The sequence below is a fragment of the Manacus vitellinus genome, unplaced genomic scaffold (genome assembly GCF_001715985.3).
Source record: "Manacus vitellinus isolate BGI_N305 unplaced genomic scaffold, ASM171598v3 scaffold_12_pilon, whole genome shotgun sequence".
Classification (NCBI taxonomy): Eukaryota; Metazoa; Chordata; class Aves; order Passeriformes; family Pipridae; genus Manacus; species Manacus vitellinus.
This window is the reverse complement of record NW_021938949.1, coordinates 2,254,083-2,274,888: the sequence shown is the minus strand read 5'-3', so window position 1 is coordinate 2,274,888 and position 20,806 is coordinate 2,254,083. Positions and strand designations below refer to the sequence as shown.

Sequence of the window (20,806 nt, the reverse complement as noted above, 5' to 3'; positions counted from 1 at the left end):
TCTCCCTAAACTAACTGGTGCTGAGGGACAGCCTCAGAGGAGACAAGCATGGGGAGGTCAGAAGGGAACTGGTGGACGAAGTCACATCACCACTAAACCATGTCCCCATGTGCCCCATCTACACGCCTTTTAAATCCCTCCAGGTGTGGTGACTCCACCACTGCCCTGGGCAGCCTGTTCTGGTCCTTGACCACCTTTTCAGCGAAGAAATTTTTCCTAATATCCAATTCAAACCTCCCATGGTGCAACTTGAGACTGTTTCATCCTGTCCCTTGTTACCCGAGAGAAAAGACTGACCCCCACCTGGCTCCACCCTCCTTTCAGGGAGTTGTAGAGAGTGATAAGGTTCCCCCTGAGCCTCCTTTTCTCCAGGCTAAATACCCTCAGCTCCCTCAGCTGCTCCTCATCAGACTTGTGCTCCAGACCCTTCCTCAGCTCCACTGCCTTTCTCTGGACACGCTCCAGCATCCCAATGTCCTTCCTGTACTGAGGGGCCCAAAATGTCCCACCAAGAAAGCCAAGTTCATGAAGCTGTGGGATGCAGGTGGAAAGCAGGTGGTCCTGAGATTATGGCCTACCTTAGACACCCAACTTCCAGATACTAAAAGGCAGGTCTGTAAAGGGGCACCACAATAGCTAAGTTTAGTGCATCCTGCTATCCTGTAGATTTTACAGTCCCAAATTAGATACCCAGGATCTTTACAGCTTGAATGAGAGCGTTAGAGCCTTTCAATCCATAACACAGCCAGCTGTCCAACAAACACCACGCCATGCTGTCCATGGCCAGGACAGGTTTTGCCCTCCTGCACCTCAGAAAGATGAGCCCAGCCTAGAACTACCAGGCAGACATGCCCATGTGGTACACCCATGGCCAGGCCCTGCTCTTATCTACACCAGCCTGAGCCTGCTGATTCCATGGTCCCACCAGGATGTGATTCATGTGTGCCCCTGCTCCACCCAGCTGGCATGCTCATCCCACTGATCTTGGCTTCAGGACTCCTCCTCCACCAGGATAGGGACTGCCAGTCAGTGAGATTTTGCAGGGGCCTGTTCACCTTAAGTGTAATTTTGGTCTACAAGGTGCTACTGCAAGAGAGATGTCTGATGGCAACAAAGAATTACTGCACAAGTGCCTTTGAGCATAAAGAAAGGCTGAAACATTTAACTGTAATGAGTCTGTGGTCAAGCTACCCCTGAGACTTGCAGTCATGACAGAACCAGAAAACCTGACCCAGAAGATGTTAAAAGCCAGATGCTGGGGTGCCAGCATGTGGACATGAGCTATTTCCCCACAGATCACTCTTGTCTGTTTATAGTGTTTCCATGACAACAACCCTGAATTACTACTTCTTAGACATCTTCCCAAAGCTGTGGGTTCTCACAAGGAGGAATTTTTTTAGACAGGAAAACAAAGCACTGAAAATCATCCATAACCCTCAGAAGTCAGGAGTACCCAAAGGTCTGCTCGTGGTCCTGCTATGTGCCTGTGCACATGCCCAGAAAGATGGTCTCCAACATGGGATAAAATGCATTATTTAAGCTTCTGTTTGCTGTTGTTGGAAAGAAATCCTCTTCCAGTGGAAAGAAACCTGGAATGAAATGAGTCATTCCTGGAGAATTCAATGGCAGGCTTTTCCCGGGAGGGCTGTCAAAGAATGCCCAAGATTAGAAACCTGACTGCCTTCAAAGTGAAAACCCAGTGGACATTCTGGTATCATGAGGTAGGAACCTCATAAAGGGAAAGGAACTTTTTTTTGTGGATCAAATCTCTATTGAAACAGAAGCGAGAAAAAAAGAAAGGGAAAAAAAAAAAGAAGAAAGCTCTCTTCATAACCTCTCTCTCTATTCATACTTCCATGAAAGGCTGTAGGTCATTTACAATTAATACTTGAACAAGCAAGCTTTCGGGACAGATCCAAAAGGATTTGTGTTTAAAAGCCCACCTCTTTGTCATCTGGCCTTCTCCTCCTCCCCAAAGCCAAACCCACCTTGAGAGTCCAGCAGCTCCAGATGCCTGCCAAGATGCCTCTTATGGCAAGATGCCTCAAGAAAACAATGAGCACACCAAAACAGATACCAAGGATTTCCTCCTTCTAGGTAACAGCCCTCAGCAATACCCTCTTTTCACACACTGCTGGGCTCAAAGAAAAACTGGAAAAACACAGTGGCCTCTGTTATTGAAGAAGGATGGAGGAGAAAGGTCTTCAAGCCTTAAAATGCAAGGATTGCAGGGGGAGGGTTTCTTGCTTTTATCTGGCCACAGGACCTGCTAGAGGAATGTTCAGTGATGCACATTTCACTGTAGCCCCAACCACAAGAACATCCACTTCGTTCTGGGGCTTTGGGTGAAACAAAGTCAGTGCTAGATAAAAGTACACTGTGTGAGCAGCACTGTCCCTCTGCTCTGGACTGCACACGCCTGCAGCTGCCCCCAAGATGGGAAGGCTTCACATCCCTCTTTGAGTGAGGGGAATCTTCTGTTCTGGGGAAAAGACAGTGTTCCAGTGTGATAATTTAATAGGCCTTACTTGAAATAGGCCTCACTTTGAGAGGGGAAAAGCCTGGCTTGGAGTCCAGGAATCCATCTGAGCCATGGCCACACAACAGCTCTTGTACGTTCACTAGCTGGGAACCAGAAAATAAGGTTATTTTTGTTCACATGCAAGTACAACACAACATTAGGGCCTTCAGAACAAACCACTGCTCACTTCTGAAGTTGGCACCAGGCACCCTAAACCTGCCCCATAGGAGAAGGGAGAAGATTACCTCATTGTTCACACAGACTAAGTCCATTGTCTGTCCAAAAGCATCCGTGACCTTCTGCACCACTTCTTTGAATTTGACTGGTCTTGGAAACTGGATAATCCTGTATATGCAAACAAATACAACAACAGTCACAATTTAGTAGAAGCATACTGAAATTTGGGATTTGACTGACAATTCAGAAGAAAGGACCTGTGTTCTATCATGAAGCATAAACCCTGGTCCTTGCTTCTACACTCACAGAAATGATGCTCATCTGCAGTGCCCAAGAGGGGACCGGACCCACCCTGCAAGAACATGTCCCAGAAATCCTAGTGCAGCTCCTCTCCTCCCTCTAATGTGAGGCATAGGTGGAAAAGAAGTCCAGCAGCCCTTCACTGGCAAAATCCCAGATCAGGCACTGGTCAGTGATATTTATCATCTCCATTTTCAGCAAGGGGCTCTGAACAGGAAGGAGGGATGGAAGTGGGAATGATGCAGTTTTGGCATCCTGTGACTGTCCTGTACCATCACGTGCAGCAGTTCTAAAGGTATGTACAGCAGGTACAGTCTATCCCTACAACAATTTCAATTTTCTTTGGCTCTAACATGCAGTTTGGACCATCAGCCTGTGTCCTGCCCTGTCACAGTCACCAAGCACCAATCAGAGGTGATTCCATGAAAATGTCAAGCAGGGAAGGGCGGACAAGCTTTAACTCCCAGCCCTATTTTTATGGGACCCATGCCCAAAATCTGGTTATCTTAAGTAAGTGTCATAGACTGCTAATCAAAGAACACATTTCTGCAGAGTTCCAGCCCCGCTGTGCTTCAGCAGGGCTCAAGGATTAAAAAGAGAAAAGGATCCAAGTGTGCACCCTATGTCCCTTGTAAAAGACGCATTTAATGACTTCCAGCTTGGAAGCAACTTCTCCTGCATGCAAATCCCAGGAGCTACTTGTGGGAAATGGGATAACGAGGCAAGGCTCTTGCACATAAAACTGTAGCCGATTTTAGGGGAGTGAATCCTGATGTGAGCTCATCTGCAGCTGGCTGAAGTCAGCAAGATGCTGTTGGGTAAAAAAGGTAATTTGTCCCCGTACATGTGGGGCACTGGGTTGGGTACCTACCTTTTCTCTCCTTCATATTCAAACTTGATCCTGACATTTCGCTGCTGAAACAAAAAGCAGAAAATGGTGAGGTCTCAAACTGCAGCCCAGACTGACACACAGATCCAAAGCTCTCAATGAGACTCCCCTAACTCCAATAGGCATCTGGTTTATTTAGGGCTAAGCTGCCTGTTGGACTCACGGACTTTGGGGACACTCCACGTTGCTGATAAATGTGCTTGTCAAAACAGAAGGTCTTCTGTAAACAAGAAGACACTCACCTGTATAACTGTTAGTTTTAATAAAATGCTTTCATAAAGTGGAAAATTGTGAGTGCTCTGAACTCATTTGGGAACAAGGCACTACTATCAAAGAGGCCAACATGTCAAGTGTTTGATGCCTGTCCATCTTCAGCATTTCCCATGGTTTCACCCCAGTACTTTTCCATTGGAAATCCAATGGAAAATCCAGAGCTTTTGGAATATTTGAGGCAAAGACTTAAGAAGTAAAAGCAAGCATCCCATAATGGAAGTGGAGAGACAGCCTTGGATTTTAAAAGCCAGCAGTGCCAGGATGGTTGTAGGGGTGGCTGTTATTTTGTTAGGACCTACAAAATGCAAAGTGTATCAGGCCCACTACACTGTACACAGTAAATGCTCACCCTGAACTGACCCATTGCTCATCCCAAGAGAAAACACTAAATTTGCCCAAAGAAAAGCCAGTGAAGTCACAGGCAGACTGGACACACAGCTGTGCAGGGACTAGTAAAAGCTACTTCTCCCATCCTCTATTTGTGCATATTTAGCAGCAGTTGAGACCACAACGAGCCTTTTCATTCATTCAGCTTCTCAGACCAGGCCTAAGCCAAGCATCCTTCTAGCATCCCTTGGATCATTCCGGGACTTTCTGATGGCCTCCAAGGCAGATCAAAACCCTCTTTACTTTCCAGACCAGGTTTAGTCACCCCAGTTAACCAGCACTCTGCTCTTACTAGTGCACACAAGCCTCCCCAATCAGTAGTTTTCTTCTCATCAAGTAAAAAAGTGCTGTGGCCCCTCCCTCCGAGGTGTAACACCCGGCAGGGTTCGGTTCCACCGCCGGCATCTCGCTGGGATAATCCCAGAATGGGTGGGTGACAGCCCTTCCTGAGCAAAGGACTTATCTCTGGGCCTGGATTGCCAGAGTGTGAAGGCACACTTTCCATCCCCACAGAGGCAAAGCAGAGCCACAGTGAAACAGCTTTGTTTCTAACGAGGAGAATGAGCTGGATGGGCGCCCTTTGGTTTATTTTTAAACTGACAGCTCCTCCAGTTCTGCAAACACCCACTGAAGTTCAGGAAGTCAAGGCTGGAGGCAATTCTGTTAAAAAGCTTAAAAAACAAAACAAAACAAAACAAAACAAAAAACCCCAGCAGATTCAGGGTAAACATGTTGGATCACCCGAAACACATCCTTTTTATCTCTGTTCATGGCATTTTCTGTGCTTCCAGAACGGCTGGGAAGAACCAGTGCTGGAACAGTCACCAAATGGGGCACTCCAGCAGTGTTACAGGCCTGTGCTAAACAGGCAGTTACATCACCTCGGTGTCTAGAGCCAGTTCTCCAGACCCACAATGTTTGGACAAACTCCAGGTTCATTTCCAGAACCAGGCCCAACATGTAAAAGTACCAAATTAATTCTAAACCAGTCTAAAATTCAAAAGGAGAAGAAGAGATGACCATAACCATCCTAGTGTTGAAGGTCCAAATCATTCTGGAGAGATGAGCAAATACAGGTGGGATTGCCACCTTGGATTATCTCTGTTGGAAAAAAAGAGGCTCTTTTATGCCAATTTTTATTTCCTTGCGTCTTTCTGAACACGCCTGGCTGGCTCATTCCTCTTGGATGCTGGTAGTAAATTGGCCAGTGTGGGTTCACTGGCTGTAACACCAGAAAACTCTTCTCTAAAGCAAGAGAAAAAAATCAGGGCAAGGAACTTTCGAGGTTTCTCCTGACAAAGGAGCAGGACGAGGAAGGGGAAAAGCTCTCACAGCTCTGGCCTCGCTGCAGGAAACCTTTCAAAACACAGGTTTCACTTTCAGCACAGCCCCGAACGCTGCACCGAGCTGGGACACGGCACACGCTGCCTGGTTGTGCTGAGCAACACAAATTTCACAGACAAATAAGTTTTGAAAACCAGCTTGTGGCTGGAAAATGTCAGAACACTCGTCTAAAGCTCCAGAGAGAGAGAAGAAAATGAAAAAAAATGAGCCACGACCCTGCTGCATCCTTTTCTTCTACATCAACAACAAGGCTGATGTGCCATGGCCCAAAGCCAGCAGGAGGACGCCAGCTGCCCCACACTGCTCTGCTCTGCTTCTGAGCAGAGCTACAAACACCCCGGCTGCAACAGGGGAATGAAAACCCACTTCAATTCTTAATTGCATAATTTTTTTTCCATATAAAACAAACTAACCTCTTGCATCCCTCAAAGAAAGCAAGACCTTAAGCTCTCAGGCATTTGCAAGAGGGATAAATACATATTTATTACTCTGAGAAGTCGGTTACTGCTTTATTTTTCATTCTTCCCCCGGCTTGCTCACATTTTTGACCCACAGCTCAAGCTGAATTCGTCACTGCTATCAGCAACAAATACTTTTTTCCTTTTTAAAAAAAAAAAAAAAAAGAGTGGGCAGTGCCCAAAGTACTAGGAAGTCTCAGGGGATGCAAAGCACTTCCTAAATGCTGGAGCAGGCTGTGATTTTTTACACCCATGGAAATCTGGTTTGGAGCAACTGGTTTAAGATTACACAGGGAGTCTGGGGCACCGCCAAGTACTGGAGTAAAATCTCCTGCAACTCTGTACCCAGTGCCTCAAACGCACCATCAAGGGGAAGGCAGGGCCAGCATCTTCTCTGTAAGGACCTCAACACTGCATGCAAATGTTGAGGTGGAAGAGGTGTTGGGGGTGGAGGCTGGTGGGTTGTACTCACTTCTGCAATTTTGTGAGGAATGAAGACAATGAATCCTCCTTGCACAATCCAAGTTGTACTATTTACCCTCCCTGCCATCAGATGTTAAATGAGGTTAAGGGCAGCCCTGCTCCCCCTCAGTCAAGAGGGCATTTGTTGGTGTTGGAGAACAAGCCAAGACATCCAAGAAGGGCTTGTATTAAATACAGTGGAGGAGAGGGGTAAGGCCAGTCACAGGCACCAGCCTTAAACCCTGAGCTCTGGCAGAGCATTTCAGCAAATGGTTTCATGGAGCACTGGGAGAGCTGAGGCAGGTAATGGAGCAAACAAGGGAAACTGAGGCACAAAGGGCTTTGGCTAAGGGTATGAAGAGAAAGCCCAGCCTGGAGAGGAGAAGGCTCCATGAAGACTTTATTGCAGCATTTCAATATAAAAGGGGGGATTTATAAGATGGAGAGAAGCTTTTCATCAGGTCCTGCAGTGACTGGACAAAGGCAACAGTTTTTAACTGCAAGAGGCTAAATTTAGGCTGGATATAAGGAAGAAATTTTCCGTGCTGAGGTTGATGGGACACTGGCACAGGTTGCCCAGAGAAGGTGTGGATGCCCCATCCCTGGAAGCATTCAAGACCATGTTGGGTGAGATCTTGAGCAACCCGATCTAGTGAAAGATGTCCCTGCCCACAGCAGACGGATTGGACTTTACAGGCCTTTCCAACCCAAACCATCCTGTGATTCATTCTGTGAAGCCGAAGAGTGGTAGAGAGAAGCACAAAATTTAGGTGCTTGGTCTCCTGGGCTGTGTGTAGTGAGCAACCTTCCCTCTCTACGTGCATTTCCGTACCACACGGGGCACGCAGGAGCCCACGTCCCGGCTGGCGCCTGCAGACCCTGCTGCGACACAAACAAAATAAGCGACAACCCTGACAGGAAATACCACAGTCATTCCCTTCGTTTCTAGAATAATTTCTTCTCCAAAATGCCTGGACCGGCATTTCCTCCAGCCCTGCTAACAAATGGTATTTTACTCTTTCTTGCCATACGCCTCCGAAAGGAAAAAGCAAAGCCACCGCAGCGGCCACAAACCCAGCACCATCTTTCCAGGCTTTCCTTGAGGTATTTTTAGCTCCTTCCTCAAAACTTCTAATTTCACAAAGAGAAAAGGCCACAGCTGCCAAGCTTCAGAGGAATCCCTGATGGCAACTGAGGGGGGAAAAGGGGCAAGTGCTTCTACCCACTCGGCTGGGGACCATGTACCCTGGCAGGCTCGGCCAAGCTCGGCCCCCAGAGCTGGAGCAAGCAGCACTGAGCACTGGTTTAGATTAAGGAAAATGCTGGAAAAAAACGGAAAAAGTGTTTCCAAGCGAGGTGAATCATGATCTTATACAGAGATCCCTGAAGAGCTGACTGCTGTTTGTAATAAAAGCACACACGGAGAGCAGGAAAACAAGCCGTTAGGCCTAAAATGGAAGCGGTTTCAGAGAAACAGAAGGTGCTGAACACTCTTTGCTGTTGCACAATCAGAGGGTTGATCAGATTGGGGTCCAAGCTGAGCAATGCCTGTGGAGAAGGCTGTCTAATGGCAGAGGGACACCTTCACTGCATCAGTGCCAGTGATGGCAAGCAGGGAGCCAGCCCCAAACCTCCACACCTGCCCGTGTGGCACAGAGAGCTGAAACACCACACTGCAAAACCCTAGACCAGCACCAAACTCAAAGACTCCCCTCAAACTCAGCTGCCCTCAGAAACAGTGTTCTGCTCAGAACCCACCTCTGTGGCTTGCTTTAAAGTTGCTCTCGTCAAATCTAACCAGAGGACAGCTTTGCCCACGCTAAGACACCACAGGGATGGGGCCTTTGGATCACTTCTTCCACCCAAATCCACAGCTGCCTCACAAACCATCTGGGACAAAGCCTCAGACTTCAGCATTAACCCTTCTGTGGTCAAGAAAGGCAGGAAAAATCATCACAAGGGGCCTCCTATTCCCTTTGGTGCTGGTCCGAGAGGGGCTCATTCCAGGCTTGCTCATACCCACCCACCAGACTTTGGGCACTTATTTTGCCTCAGTTTCCCCCTGAGGTAAAAGAGGGACAATGACGGACACCCACTTCTGCATGCCAGAGGGTAATCAGAGGGATTATTTTCACCTCTCTCATTTTCTTACTCGTTGGATTAGGAAACAATGAGGAAACCCCGCGGAGCCACGTTAGTGCTCGGGTTACTCCTTTGTACAAAGCCACAAAGCAGTGGGATTTCTCCCCAGATTCTGGCTTTGGCTAAGAGGAGTCAGCACCACAGGGTCAGGCTGGGGGGGGGGTACTCCTGCACCTCCTCGAGGTGCACATTGTTCGCATTAGTGCTGTGCTCGCCCCTGCTTTCAGCAACGGGACGTTCGTTAGGAGCCAGACAGCTGGACCGCGGCCCCAAACCGCAGTAGGAGATGACTAATGCGCGTCATTAGGAATTATCTGCACAGAACCCCCACGCACTCCGGGTTATTCAGCAATCAGACAGAAAGCAGTTTGTCTGGGATTGCCCCCTTTCTCCTTTTGGGGGTGGAAGGTACGATACACCCCGGTCCCCCCCGGGTCCTTGAGGCTCTTTTCCTCTGAAAAGGCAGGCACAGCATGTGAGCAGCGCAGAGGACAGCAGAAAAACCATGCCTAGAAGGTTCACTGCTCCCTGTGGTAGATACTTCTGGTTTATACAGCAGCAGAAATCACGGGCTTCAAAATGTTTATCTAAAGCCACCCACCTGGCAGGGAATAGCTTTATTTCTCATTGGTATTACCCTCTTCACACCCAAGTCAGCTCCACACACAGACAAGGGAAAGCCTCTAAAATCCTTGGGACTCCACTGCCTTTGCCACCTCTAGCCAAGGCTTTCCCAATCAGTGCTGCTCCCTCTTGGTCCCTTGTTTTTGCCCCCCAGGTGGGGAAGTCCCTGCAGATCTCCTCATAGAGACTCCCATCTTCAAGGGGATATTTATGGACCCCCATCCTATTCCCCAGATGTAAACTAGAGGAGATAAGGCCAAACGCCTCTTAGGCTGCTCTAAGACCCAGAGAGAGCCCTACAACATGAGCTATATTTCACTGGATTATGAGCAAGCCTTGTCCTGCATCCAACTTGCCAAACAAAAGAGAGTCCAGAGGTAATTTACTAAAAGAACAACTTCTAGGTCAGTCTGACATTTGATGTAAATGGAAAAATGTTTCTTATGAATATTGGATTTAATTGCCATGGGAGAACTTGCCATCAAGATTCAGGTGGCAGAGGAGCTGCTGGTTGTCACTGGCTGTGACAGAGGCCACGCCAGCACTGACAACCAGCTTCACACTGCGAATTGCCAAGTGCTATTCATATAAATGAGGGGAAGTGCACAGAAATAGATGCAAAATTAATGTTAATGCAGTTGCTCCTTTCTCCCTCCATGCTTTGGTTCAGGATTTCTTAATTCTTTGGGGTTTCCCTTCTTATCCCACTCATCTTTTTTCTTAGTGATCATAATGCAGATGTTCATTCTGCTGTTTCCTCCTTCTCCCCTTCAGAGCTATTTCTATAAAAAATTTCCTTTGCTCAGTCCAGGAGACAACTTGAAAGGACTCTTTCCAGCCATGCCAGAGGATGCACGAGGAGCAACAAGATGATAAAAGGAATAACAGAGGAATATGAGGGCAAAGGTTGCAGGAGGAATAATGTCAGAATGATCCCTCTGCTCGCAAAGAACGGCTCCACTTTAACTCACATGCAGAAGGAAAAGGGTGTCCCTGTCTATCCCTCTGCCATTTTCCCACAAAACAGAGAGGCAGGACAATGTAGTGCCTGACACACCTGACCAGGACTAAGGAGATTCCAGCCATCACATCTGCTGCCAGCTGCCCAGGCAATCCAGGAGAGGAAAATCAGCCACATCGTGCTGTTCTCATTTTCAGATTGCCCTACCACAAGGCACTACACATCCAGAGGCTTAGCCTCAGTCCTAGACTCATTTGTAAGGAAAGCAAACTAAGAAAAGAATGATTTGCAATTTGCCAAGGGATGTTCATTTCCTAAGACGATCTGACGCAAAACCATCGATATTTTGGGGAAGAAATATTCTGGAGCACAAAGCACCACAGACTGCTTTCTTGTGTGGCCCAGGCCTACCAGGAATACTGTCTGGCAGGCTTTGAATTTCAACTTCTGTCAAGAGAGCACTAAGAAACCCCTCCAGGAGACAGGAATGAGATAGCATTTTGGTTGTGTTTCTCTGTGGACCAAAAAGCTGCTGCAAGCCACAAAGAACTGGCTAGTTAGCCAAGACATTCTTGTTCAAAAGTGTTTTTCACTGGAAATTTGGAACACTGACTAAAGGATTCCCATGCCTCAGAAAAGCATTTTTCCACAGAAAAGGAAAGATTATTATTATTATTAATTGAACAACTGAACTTCCAGACCCAAGTAGTTCTATGTGAGCGTGTTCCTGCAGGGCCTCAATAGAGGCGCCAGCAATGAGATGATCAAGAGGACATTTTAAGACCTAAATGCCCCGTGCCTCACTCCCTCTCCAAAAAGGGAGACTGTGCAGGACATCCTTCAGCCCAACCAGCCAACCTGACCAGAAGAAAAAAATAAAAGAGAAAGAAAAGGGAACACCAAGTACCAAAGGAACAACAAATCACTGGCAGGACGACAGCACTGCCAAAGCAATCTCTCCCCCACATCAATTTCTGTCCTAAAAAACAAGGAAAAAAAAATCCCCAAACAACTCGATTAAAAGTTTCTGAGCTGCAAACACGAACCAAGTCCCGGACTAATTCCACCTACTTTGGCCACTCCCCACCTCCCAGACTAGACTCCCGTCGTCCCACGAGCCAGACTTGTTCCAGCTAGTCCAATTTAGTGAAGCAACAATTCAACATCCTCCAACGCCCTTCATCTCGTGGGGCCTGTTGGTCTGAATCCTCAGCTCCGGATGCGCGAGGAGAGCGGGATGCTGACTATCTGCATCTCCTCCATCAGAGAGCTCTGAGTAACACTGAGCACGCAGCTACAGCTGCTCCACTTGTGGATAAAAGGAAAAATCAGAAAGGAGGCAATTGTTTTTCCAAGCATCAGCGCTGTAATAAGAAGGAAAGTTTGATTCCCAATATAATAAAATTACACTCAAGCGGCAGCCAACTATTCGAAAGCTGATATCAGAGCACCAACTCTGCTGGTGATTTATAAATGAAGATACAGAGTGGGTGGGCTGTGGATATGAACTTCATTGCAAGATGTCAACTTTATGAAACTTCTGCAGATATTCAGTCAGTGAAAACCATTATTCTCCTTATTTTCCACAAGTTATCTGGCTAACTGTGCATCTGCAGCATTTACAGCACAGTTCTCAGATGTGACAGCAGGGATTTTCCCCTCATTGTGCAAAAACAAGTATGTCATTTACGAGAGGTCTAAAAAGCTTTGCTGCCCTGAAAGCAACCCGAGATGGCTCAGTATGGTCCCCACCCATCAACGTGCAGAAAACGCTGCCCTTGGAGCCATCCAAGGCTGCGCTGGGTTTTCTGCTTCGCCTGCAGCTGCAGAGGAGCCAGCTCCGAATTTCTCTGGTCAGTCCTGCAAACATCTTGGACTTATTTCAGCATGAGATGAACACAAGTCCAGTGATTCAACTTGGACAGCTGCTACCGCCAGGACAACACACTTTGAGACAAGACATGCTACGTGCGCACGTGTTTTCGTCTGCATGTGTCTAGGAAGTCTAGAGGGATTCGGGATAGGATTTTTCCTCTCTGCATGCAGAGCTCTTTGTTTGTAGCACAAGTGCCATTAAAAAAATGCATGACGACAGTAAATGACAATTTGTTTTCCTCCTTGCTGGGCATCCAGCAGTTGCAAAGTCGGCTGCAAGCTTATTCTAAGCCACAGCACTAGAAGTGGAATTCCTAGTGGATCTGCTCCCATGCTTCTCCAGCAGCTTCCCAGTGCTCTTAATTTTTGTCTCCCTTTTTTTCTCGCTATTTTGACAACTCAATTGATTTCTTCACAACTTTCATGTTCGCGTAATATTTGTTCCATACACAAACAGGCTGTTAAATCCAACTCAGCTATTATATCAATGTCAGCAAATAGTTTCCGACATTTCTCAAGGGACAACGTTTTTGTTCACCAAAACAACTCTGAATGTGCAACAGGGCCAAAATGTTTGGGTTTAGGAGTGTAAAGATAAACACCAGTAATTAATAATTAAACACTTTATATAAGAATGACATTATTCCTCCCCAAAGAGCCTGGGTGTCTACAGCTCAAAGTTGGCAGTCTGTCTTTCAAATATCTGAAGTCAAATGTGCACGTAATAAGTACTGTATTTCATCAATGCTGTCAGTACAAAACATTTGACTTATCCAAGTCTTAAAGCTGCACAGACTGCAACAAGTTCTACTACTTTCAGTGTTAACCAACGGTTAAAAGTGCCTTGAGGTGGGAATTGAGCTTAAAACCCAGTTTCAGGCCCTGTTGTTATATTTTTAAATTATTTGGGGCATTGCCCTTCTCTGCTCCTCTGTGATATGGGGATGCCTGTAACTTCCTTTCAGCTCTTCAAAAAGAGAACCTAAAGCTTATGCCTTGGTGAAATTACGGTATTTCTGATGTACTAAGGTCCTGCAGCACTTGTTAACTTCAGTTCTAACATTTAAACTCTGCACTACCAGCATGGCAAGCACCATGCCCACCTCTTTGGTCTGCTGGAATTTGAGGTAGAATCAAGCAATGCCTTACCTGTTTACTGCAGTGGACACTGGTTTTATTCCTGTTGTTGTCCAGCAGCCCCCCACATTTGCCCAACGCTGCCAAATCCTTCATAATAGAGTTCAGAGCTTCTTCTTCATCTGCAAAAGAAGATGAGACAGCTGAAGTGTGGAAGGCAACCTCACCCCCAGAACTACAGAGTAAAAAGCACAGCATTGCAAAGACAAGCTTTCAATCCAAATGGATCAAGAGCCACGATGTCAAGCCTGCCTTTTAAGAGAGACGTTCCAAGGCATTCCAGCTCATGGTACCTTGGAAATACAGGTTCTTCACCACTGGTGAGCCAAATCCTCAGATCTTATTGCTGCCTTTCAGTACCAGAAGGGGGCTTACAAGAAAACTGGAGAGGAAATCTTGACAAGGGCAAGTAGTGAGTGACAGGACATGAGACAATGTCTTTAAACTGACAGAAGGTCAGTTTAGATTAAATGTTAAGAAGAAATTTTCCACTGTGAGAGTGGTGAGGCCCTGGCACAGGTCGCCCAGAGAAGCTGTGAATGCCCCATCCCTGGAAGTGTTCAAAGCCAGGCTGGATGGAGCAGCCTGGTCAAGTGGAAGGTGTCCCTGCTCATGGCAAGGGGATTGGAACTGGATTATCTTTAAAGTCCCTTCCAGATCCAGTTTTTGTGGTGTATGGTGGTGCTCTGCAGGACAGAAACCTTTCAGGACCCAGAAAGCTCGTGGCAGCAGGTGATGGGGCACAACACAGTTCTTCATCTCTTCCTTTCCTCCCTCTTCATTAGGGGTGCTCAAGAACCACAGAATGATTTTCAAAACCAGAGGCAGGAAGAAACCACGGGAGAGGGCAAGGAATTCATAAGAAGAGATAAAGTCAGCAATGCTGGATAGAAGAAATCAGAGAACTTTGAAGGACCCATTCGATCTGAAACCAATCTCCTCCTTTTCAACACTTTTCCATCTGTGCTTGTGGCCTCTTAAAGCAGTTCTGAACTGTGACACTGCAAAATACCAACCAATAGCTGCCCTGTCAAGACCTAGGGCAGGGCACACTCCTTAGGAGGGTGTGAGAACCCACTGCACGCTCCGTGTTTGTGATATACCCAAGACAAATATAAGGCACGTCCAGCTATTACTGTAAAAATACAAATACAGCTACAAATTTTGTCTAAAAGCAAGTGTCTCCAGGGACAGAACCACCCCCTACACCAAGCCAGCCTGCAGATTTAACTCAAAGTCCACAAATATGTGAAAAATTACAAAAATTGTATGAAATCAGACAGGACCAGACCCAAATACTGAGGATCTTTCCCCAGGGAGGTGTATGTCCTGGATCCTCGTACTCAGATACAATATCATATCCTCTTTTTCTGCTCCTCCTGCTGGGTTCTGTCAGGACTGAAAGCGTGGAAAAAAAAAAAAAGATGTGAGAAAAAGACTCATCATGCATGCTGTGCACCCAGAGCCATCTCATTAAAGAAATAAGGGGGAAAACTGGGGGAAAATGTTTAAAATCCAGTGTCACTTTCATTTTATTGCTCAGAAATGAGCTCCAATGCCTACATCAGACTATTAGGAAAGTGCCTACATTTTCCTGTACACTATGTGTGTGTGTGTATATTTAGTATATAAACAGATATCTATGTATCAATATTAAATATACAATTGATAAAATAATAAAATTCATACCAAAGTACATTAAAATACAATTCCTTTTCCTTTCCACATTTCCCTATTTACTAAAAACACAGGTATGTTTTTCCAAAGGGGTGGTAGGGAGAGCAGCCTGAAATGCCACAAGAAAACACTCAAGAAAAAGATAATTTTCAGTTCTAGTTCAGAAAAAAAAAGCCAAAACAAACAAACAAACGAAACCCAAACCCACAACAAGAGTATCCCCATAGTTTGGGTTTGGGGTATTTTTCTTTTGTTGTTGTTGGTTTGTTTTGGGTTGCCTTTTTTTTTTTTTAAGGACCTCTGGGACAAACACAGTTTTCCATACAGATTTTGTGGAAAATACCCGACACAAAAAAAAAGAAAAAAAAAAGAAGAAGAAAAAAAGCCTCTTTTTTTTTTTTTTGGTGGGGGGAGGGAAAGAGGGGAGGGACAAGCTAAAACAAACCTACAAAACAAAACCCCTTACACTGCCCTCCAGGAATTTTCCACCAAAGCCCTAATCTCTGCAATGCCCCTCGCCCCCTTTCTTTTTTTCCAGCCCGAGTGACAACAAAAGTTTCCTGAACTTTTTTTCCTGACACAAAACACAATCCATAAAGTCACGGGCAAACAGGGCTTCACCAGGCAGAGGCAGAGCCAGGTTTTTGCTACCAAACCCACCCTATTCACCACCACTCTCCCAATTCCAAACCTCCCCGGCCAGGCCCTGCAGCATCTTCAAAGAGATCTGGTTAATCCACCAAGGATAGTCCAGAACTTGCCCCAGGGAGGGACAGCAGGATTTGCTGGAGGGCAATAGTAATAATAACAACAAATAATAATAAACCAAAAAACAGAGAGTAATTTCAAAGTTTACTGGAGTGGTTGTAAAGCCACTTCTCTCCATCCCAAGAGAAAGACCTGCAGCCCCCAAGAGTTGGCCCAAGCTCCCCACAGACCACTTGTGACAAGTTGTTTACCAGAGGGCAAAGCAAGGAAGGTCAATTTCCCTTGGACTTCTGTGTTCTTCTTAAACACCAAGGAGTTTCCAACGTCTAGGAAAGGTTTGGTTTATGTGACACTGCCCTCGAAGCAATAAGTGAGTCTTTCTCCTTTACCTACCCCTCATTTCTGCCAATACTTTTTGCAACACAGTCTTTCGAGTCCATCAAACACAGGTTTAAAAATTCCTACTGCTGCAAGTCCAGCTGCATCACTATGGAAGTCACATTTCTGAGGAAGTCAGGCTACACATCTCTGCCAGAAGCGACCTTCTGCATCTCTCCCAGCATAGCAAAGCAAGGAGAATCCACTCCCTTTCAGTAACTGCCTAAATTCAGCCGATTTTCAGAAATACCCAACCATCAACTGAAGCAGCCAAGAACCAGTGGTGTAAAACTGGGCTCCAGCTGCCCTAAATCAGTTACTGAAAGAAAAAAGAAAAAGAAAGAGAAGTCATTTCTTGTATTTGACTGTCAACTCAGCATCTTTGTTCCTCTACCTACTAAAAAGCCAATGCAAAAGAGCATTCTGAAGAGCATTTGAGGATTTTTAATTATAAAACATCGGTGTTACTTGTCCAAAAAAACCCAAAATACACATCTGCACCATCACTGCTACAAAATAAGGTAAGAAAATTTCTCTCTATATGAGTAGGAGAGGTTGCTTGCTTTCTACTGCTGGAGTGTGAAAGAACATGACTTACACACAAGAAGAAATACAGTATTTCCTTGAACGAACGTATTTATATGTGCTTAAGTATTTTTTAACCACTTTTAACAGTGTGTTTTTAGTCCGAGAGAGCTGCAATTTCAGAGACATGATGACCAAAGCCTCAACTGTCCAAAACAAAAACCCCCACACCACAGTCTGAAGCAACTTCTGAGCAGGAGAATGATTTGCATCATCGGTTGCAAAACCGACACTTCCCAGTCCTCTCCATGACAGCTTTGCACAGGGACTGATGCCTTCCAGACTAAACCTCTTGCCCATTCTAATTACTGCTCCTGGGGTCTCCAAGCTGACTCGCAAGAAGGGTGGAGAACTTTGTTCCATGGAAATAAGCGGCCAGCTCAGCCAGTTCAGTCAAAATTCAAACAAGCACTGGAGCTAACTGGATAATTAAATCCAAATGACACTCCCAAGCCCTTCCAGAGAAGGGGGTGTCACAGGCTGCTTGTTCTCCATTTGGCTCAGTTTGAGTGAGGAGTGGGTGCAGGATGGATGGCTCTCCCAGGGGCAAAATGCCAATCATCAGGAATCCCAGGCCCAAGGGACAGGCAGGATCAAAATTCTCCTTTTCTAGCCCTGGCAGGGCTCAAGTTTTCTTCAGCCTTGTGAGAAAGCAGCACTGAGACTGCACAGCAAACACCTTCCCGGGCTTTGCCATGGCTCCAGAACAAAACAGCTGTGAATTGCACACCACCAGTGAAGCATCCTCAGCACTTGGATGGACTTAGAGATTCGTGGAAACCCTTTTACAATGTGAGCACGTTCTTGCTCCTGAACAACCTTCTGGCCCAGCTTCACTCTTGCACCATTTTGTACAAATTCACTTAAGGTACTGTAGGTTGACAGGATGAATTGTTCAATGATGTCTGCTCTCTACCCAGAACACATATAAACAGGATTATTTTTACCATGGAAGATCAGGACAAAAAAAAGCTGATTACAGAGACAGCAGAAATGAAACATAAAAATAAATTGTGTTTAGTACTGTCCCTCTGTCCCCGGTGTCTCTTCTTCCATCCTCAGTTCCATCTTTATTTTCAGCTATTTCTTTCAGTAGGAAACTCATTTCTTTCATCCCTACTTCCCACCAACACCCCGATTTTGTGCTTTTTAAATCATCTCCCTGAGACAAAGCTCATTTGATCATGCTGCCAGCCCGTCCAACCAAGGACCACTTCCAACCAAGAATAATAGATGTCTCAAAGATATTAATTTCCCAGAGGTTTGGGGGCGGGGGGATATATCCATAGCCACATTGAAGAGAGGAACACACAGAAGTAGTAAGCCAAGAGCACTCCCAGGAAGCAATGGCCAGTGGAGCTACAGTGGATATGGGAAGGTTGGGTTTATATTTTTATTAAAGCACAACTCATCCGTTTTGGCAGGATCTTATATCAAAACCAGAACACCTCCTTCTCTCATCAAGTTTTCAGTTCTGCAAGATGTTGAGACTCACAAGTCCCAGATTCACTAGCAATGCGAATCTGGAGCATTTGGCACTTGGCAAAACCAAAGAGCCAGAAGATGACACATCCCTCTGCCCTTCAGATACACATTTCCGGTGCTGCTCCATGGCTCTGGTTCCAGAGTGCGTGAGGGAGAGAGGAACCTGGAGTTTCAGTCTTAGTACAGCCAGTTCACTGCTCTTGGAGAAGGAAAAAATAAAACCCACAGGGGAGAAATAGAAAGCCTGAAGGTCAACACGGACCACCCAAAACAATTCAAGAGTCCGGAGAGAAAGCAAATGAAGAAGGGACAAAGGAATAATTTAGCTGTGCTCAGATGGTCTAGACAGTGCTGTTATTGTTGGCTTCACTAATAGGTCATTACTAAGAGGCAGCTTACGGTAGTTCCATGAAGCTGCTTCCATCAACACTGCAAAAAAAAAAAAAAAAAGGCACCAGCTGGATGGAGCCCACAGAAAGCCTGGAGAAGTAAAGCAGAGTCCTGTAGAACACAGTGAGTCCTGATCTCGGCCTCTCACACACACAGCGGGCAGAGTTAGGGATGGGAAGAGTCGGGGAAAAGTCCTGGGTGTTGCAGAAGGGAAGAATATTGTCCTGTGAGTCATTCCCGAGCACGGCTGGAGCGTGTGGCCCCGGGGCCATACCTTGTCACACACACACTTCCTCCTGGATCCAGGGAAAAACCACAGACGTGGCCACTCGTGGCCGCTGAAGATCCCACTGTGCTTTTCACAGCCGTGGTGCTGATAGTCCAGTTGAGCCTTTCTGCCTGTGTAAACTCCAGCAGCTCCCTCCAAGGCCAGCATCCACCTCTCCAGAAGGAGATGCAACCACTGGGGATATCCCCAGGCAGAGGGAAGAGTTTGTGAGGGCTGAAAGGGGATGGAGGGAGGATGGGAAGCCCCCCAGAAATGCTGTCAGCTTCAGTAAAAGCCCTTTCAATTGGTGAGACTTTGAACATATAGTGACAAAAACACTGAAATGTAACATAGTGAAAAGAAATATGGAACCATGTGATGATGACACTGACAATCCTGACTTTGGTTTGCAGAGGTATCAGCCTTCCATTTTCTCTGGTTTTTGAAAATACATGGTTTTTTGATTACTGGCATACAATATTTATCATTTATCAAAGAGAACCTGAACTGAAAGACAAGATTCACTCCCTCAGCATCACTCATTACCTGCAAAGGGCAGTCTCTGTCCTGATGGACTTTCAGCCACACTGTCAGATGGAGAGAGATAGATGAGCTGTTTTCTATATCTCATTTAAAGAACAGGAATCCATGACAGACAAAAAAAAAAAAGCCTTGCTCGAGACCACATGAGTCTGCAGAGCTAAATACATTAATTCAGAAAGGACTTAACCTGATCTGGCCTTCCTGGTTGTACACAAGGACCACAGAAATTCATTTAGCAGCCTCTACAACCCTATCTTGACCCAGAATCACCAAACAGCCTCTTTTAGAGAGTCTAAGTCTAAACAGCTCATGCACTTACTCCAATAACCCCTTTGCAACTAATACCTCAATACCAGTTTGACCAGAGGTCACCTTGTATTCCACTCGTTAGATCTTGATATCCCTGTATCTTAGAGACCCCTCTATTAATAAACACTCCCCATCTTCTGCAGGTATTCACAGACTGCAACCTCATCCCCTTTTAACCCTTCTTCATGTAACTAAATGGAAATACATAGCTTCTGACACTAGAGTAATCATTAATTAACTTCTTCAGTTCTTTCCAGGCGTATTTTTTTAATATATATTTTTTTTTCATGAAGACAAGAGGGAACATCAGAGAAGCACATTATGCCCAGTGGACAAAGCACCTTTCCATTTCTGTTTGCTATGTGAGCAAGAGGTAACAGGAAACTTGACCAACATGTACCAGTGAAAGTGCACATCTGCCAGACCAACAGCCACCTGGGTTGCCCACTGCCTTCATCAGAGGGTCAATGTCAGACCAGTCCTGGGTTTGCTCTCCTAATCTAGAGAACAGGAACAACACTCACCCCTGTGAAAGCAGGTGTCAAAGAACTTGCTTGTGAACATAAATGCTGCTCTTTTTCCAAAACCCAGAGGGGAAAAAAAGCTTGGAGATGAAGAGAAACCCAGGACTTGGAGTTTCTTCAGTAGCTGCAAACACTGTCAACAGGCACCCACTGCCACCAGGATTCAGCCAATGCACAAGACACCAGGGGCAGAGGTATCAACACAGCACGGACTTGATGATCTTAAGGGTCTTTTCCTGGCTAAATGATTCTGATTCTAAACAGAGGGATCAATTATTAAATAAACACTGTCACAGTGACTGTTTCAGTCAATACTAGGAAGGAGACCCGTGAGCTAGAAGCTCAAGAGCCTGATTTCGACCACCACAGAAGCCCCTAAGCAAGCAAAG

The 20,806-nt window shown here is 45.9% G+C and overlaps 1 protein-coding gene across 2 annotated transcripts in view; it reads right to left on the bottom strand.

The window, feature by feature from the left end:
* Nucleotides 1-20,806, bottom strand: part of LOC103764352 (mitogen-activated protein kinase kinase kinase 3-like) — a 58,781-nt gene that overhangs the window by 30,119 nt on the left and 7,856 nt on the right. The window contains exons 3-5 of one of the 2 annotated variants that reach the window (XM_008931252.3): nucleotides 13,563-13,672; nucleotides 3,870-3,913; nucleotides 2,767-2,866 (exon numbers count right to left, since the gene is read on the bottom strand). In XM_008931252.3, coding sequence (XP_008929500.3) covers nucleotides 2,767-2,866; nucleotides 3,870-3,913; nucleotides 13,563-13,672 — 254 coding nt within the window. The remainder of the gene's footprint in view (nucleotides 1-2,766; nucleotides 2,867-3,869; nucleotides 3,914-13,562; nucleotides 13,673-20,806) is intronic. The other variant, XM_018089217.2, reaches the window with a different exon arrangement.